At 38.8% G+C, this 3,220-nt stretch overlaps 1 protein-coding gene across 1 annotated transcript; it reads left to right on the forward strand.

Moving 5' to 3' along the window:
* Positions 1-491: 491 nt before the first annotated feature.
* On the forward strand, positions 492-1,926 carry LOC103583793 (zinc finger protein 665-like; the record flags this gene model as incomplete). The annotated part of the gene is made up of 2 exons (XM_008565019.1): positions 492-978; positions 1,147-1,926. Coding segments are annotated over exons 1-2 (1,179 nt in total), but the record flags the coding sequence as incomplete, so codon positions are not given.
* Between the last annotated feature and the right edge of the window lie 1,294 nt (positions 1,927-3,220).

The raw sequence follows: 3,220 nt of genomic DNA on the forward strand, positions 1-3,220 counted from the left end.
TTTTCTTGCATTCATTTGATACTTAATGACCTTTTTCTTATTAAACACACCTATTTTAATATTGCTCTTAAAAATGGAAGGTCAGGGCCGACCCATGGCGCACTCGGGAGAGTGCGGCACTGGGAGTGCAGTGGCGCTCCCGCCGCAGGTTCGGATCCTATATAGGGATGGCTGGTGCGCTCACAGGCTGAGTGCAGGGCAGGCAACACCATGCCAAGGGTTGCGATCCCCTTACCGGTCTTAAAAAAAAAAAAAAAGGAAGGTCATGGATGGAAAGTTTTATAACTGTTTAAGTATTACTTTTTGCATAATATGTATATCAATGTGAAACATTTATTTATCATGTGTAATTAATCTGAAACCTATGGTTCCATATACCTTTTAGATTTCTCTCCTAAATGCCTGATCAAGAAATTACCACCAAAAGGGAAAAGTAACACAGAAGTATTACACACAGTGTTGTTGGGAAGACATGAAAACGATTGCAGCAAAGATTTTTGCTTCCAAGAAACCCAGAGAAATACTCATGACTTTGAGTTTCAGTGGAGAGAGGATGATAGAAATTACAATAGAGTGCCTATGATAAAAAAAAATTTTGCTGGTAGAAGGGATGAACGTGAACGAACAGATGCAGGAAGCAAGTGTATTAATAATCAGCTTGGATTAAACTTTGAATCACATCTTACTGAACAGCAGCTATTTCAGGCTGAAGAGAACATCTATGAATGTAATCAAGTTCAGAAATCTATCAACAATGATTTCTCAATTTCACTACCCCGAAGGAAACCTTCTAGCCTCAAAACCCATATTTCTAATAAATATGGAACAGTTCCCATTCGTGAACAGAAAATACACATTATGGGAAAACCTTACAAATGTAATGAGTGTGGCAAAGCTTTTAGTCATGACTCACATCTCACTCGACATCAGTTAATCCATTCTGGAGAGAAACAACATAAATGTGATAAATGTGGCAAGGTCTATAGTCAAAAAGCCAACCTTGAAAGTCATCAGAGAGTTCATACTATAAAGAAACCATACAAATGTAAAGAGTGTGACAGGGCTTTTAGTCGCAAATCACACCTCGTACGTCATTGGACAATCCATACTGGAAGAAAACCTCACAAATGTGATGAATGCAACAAGGTCTTTAGTCGCAAGTCAAACCTTTCACTACATCGAAGAATTCATACTGGAGAGAAACCTTGCAAGTGTAATGAGTGTGGCAAAGCCTTTAGTTTACCATCAACACTTTATAGACATCAGATAATCCATACTGGGGAGAAACCTTACAAATGTAATGAATGTGGCAAAGCCTTTAGTGACATTTCAACCCTTGCCAAACATCAGAATATGCACACTGGAGAAAAACCTTACAAATGTAATGAATGTGGCAGGGTCTTCAGTCGAGCTTCAAGCCTTACAATTCATCATAGAATTCATACTGGAGAGAAACCGTATAAATGTAATGAATGTGGCAAAGTCTTCAATCGATGTTCGAGCCTTACAAGTCATCGCAGAATTCATACAGGAGACAAGTGTTACAAGTGTAATGAGTGTGGCAAGATGTTCAGTCAACGTTCAAATCTTTTAAGTCATCAGAGAATTCACACTGGAGAGAAAACTCACAAATGTAATGAATGTGGCAAGGCATTCAGCCAAATTTCATATCTTGCAAGTCATCAGAGAATTCACACTGGAGAGAAAACTCACAAATGTAATGAATGTGGCAAGGCATTCAGCCAAATTTCATATCTTGCAAGTCATCAGAGAATTCACACTGGAGAGAAAACTCACAAATGTAATGAATGTGGCAAGGCATTCAGCCAAATTTCATATCTTGCAAGTCATCAGAGAATTCACACTGGAGAGAAAACTCACAAATGTAATGAATGTGGCAAGGCATTCAGCCGAATTTCACATCTCGCAAGTCATCAGAGAATTCATACTGGAGAGAAACTTTAGAAATGTAATGAATGTGGCAAAGTCTTCAGTTACAATTCACAATTTACATGTCATTGGAGAATTCATACTGAGGAGAAATCATACACATGTAGTGAATGTAGCAGGGTCTTCAGTCAAAGGTCACAAGTTGCAATTCATTGGAGAATTCATTCTGGAGAGAAGCTTTACAAATGAAATGAGTGTGACAAAGTCTTGAACCAGAGTTCATTCTTCCACAACATCAGAGAATGTATTTTTGAGATCATCCTTACAAACTTTGCTTAGCCGGTGGTAAATGTAATTGCTCAGAGTGTTATAGAAGAATCAAAACCGAAGGTATTGCACAGGTTTGGATGGCAGACAGTCTTTTCTTCAGACCAAGAAACACACTGGATAGCCCATAATTTTTAACAATTGACAGAGAAGTACCCTCCTCCAAGTGATAGTTTGATAGAGATGTAGAGTGGGCAGTCAAAATGTTGGTTGTCTAAAACTGAGGGAGATAAAAGCATGAAGAACTGGCTTATACACTTGAGTGTATGTATGCTCATACTCGAGTGTATGCTCACACTCAAAATGACTGGAGCTAAAAAAAAATATCACCACTAGGTTTTCTCCTGTCCTCTGGTGGATCTTAGGAAGGGGTGGGGAGGACGATGCTTGTATAACTATGCAATTCTTGCCAAGGAAGGAGTATCTTATTCTCTTATAGTAATTATACCATTTCCCCACATCAGGATTTTTGTTTTTCAACCTACACTGGTACAGTGGTCTTAGGACCAGGTTTTCCAAGTATAAGTTCTGGAAGCACAGATGATTTGTAAGGAAGAAACTGGTTTTAATCCTTATGTGTGAATTCCTAAGGGCCTGATGAGGGCGAGTTGTGCCTTCACCCCATCTGGCAAATTGCAGTTTTAACAGTGAATGAGCTATATTTCCTGATGGCAAAAATAGCTCATTAGTTCTGCTCCTATGTAACTTTATCCTATGTGAATGAGAATGGACTGAGGAGGAGATTCTTGGTAGACTAGTATTGCTGCCTACAATTTAGACCAGCACAGTGGCCCAGTCTTTATGTCCCTTTAAAGGTAAAATATTTGGGTATGAATGGAAAGAGGAATAGTAGCTGAGGGTGAAAGAAGGAATAAGTGGGAAATTCAACATTTGTACCTCAAGAGAGGCTCAGAAAATGAATTATATTGTTTCTTTGCTCAATGATACCTCAAGATGCCTAAAAGCGTGAAGTTATGCGTTTGCTGAGACCACTTCTGCTTTT

The sequence above is a fragment of the Galeopterus variegatus genome, unplaced genomic scaffold (assembly GCF_000696425.1).
Source record: "Galeopterus variegatus unplaced genomic scaffold, G_variegatus-3.0.2 Scaffold28398, whole genome shotgun sequence".
Taxonomy (NCBI): domain Eukaryota; kingdom Metazoa; phylum Chordata; class Mammalia; order Dermoptera; family Cynocephalidae; genus Galeopterus; species Galeopterus variegatus.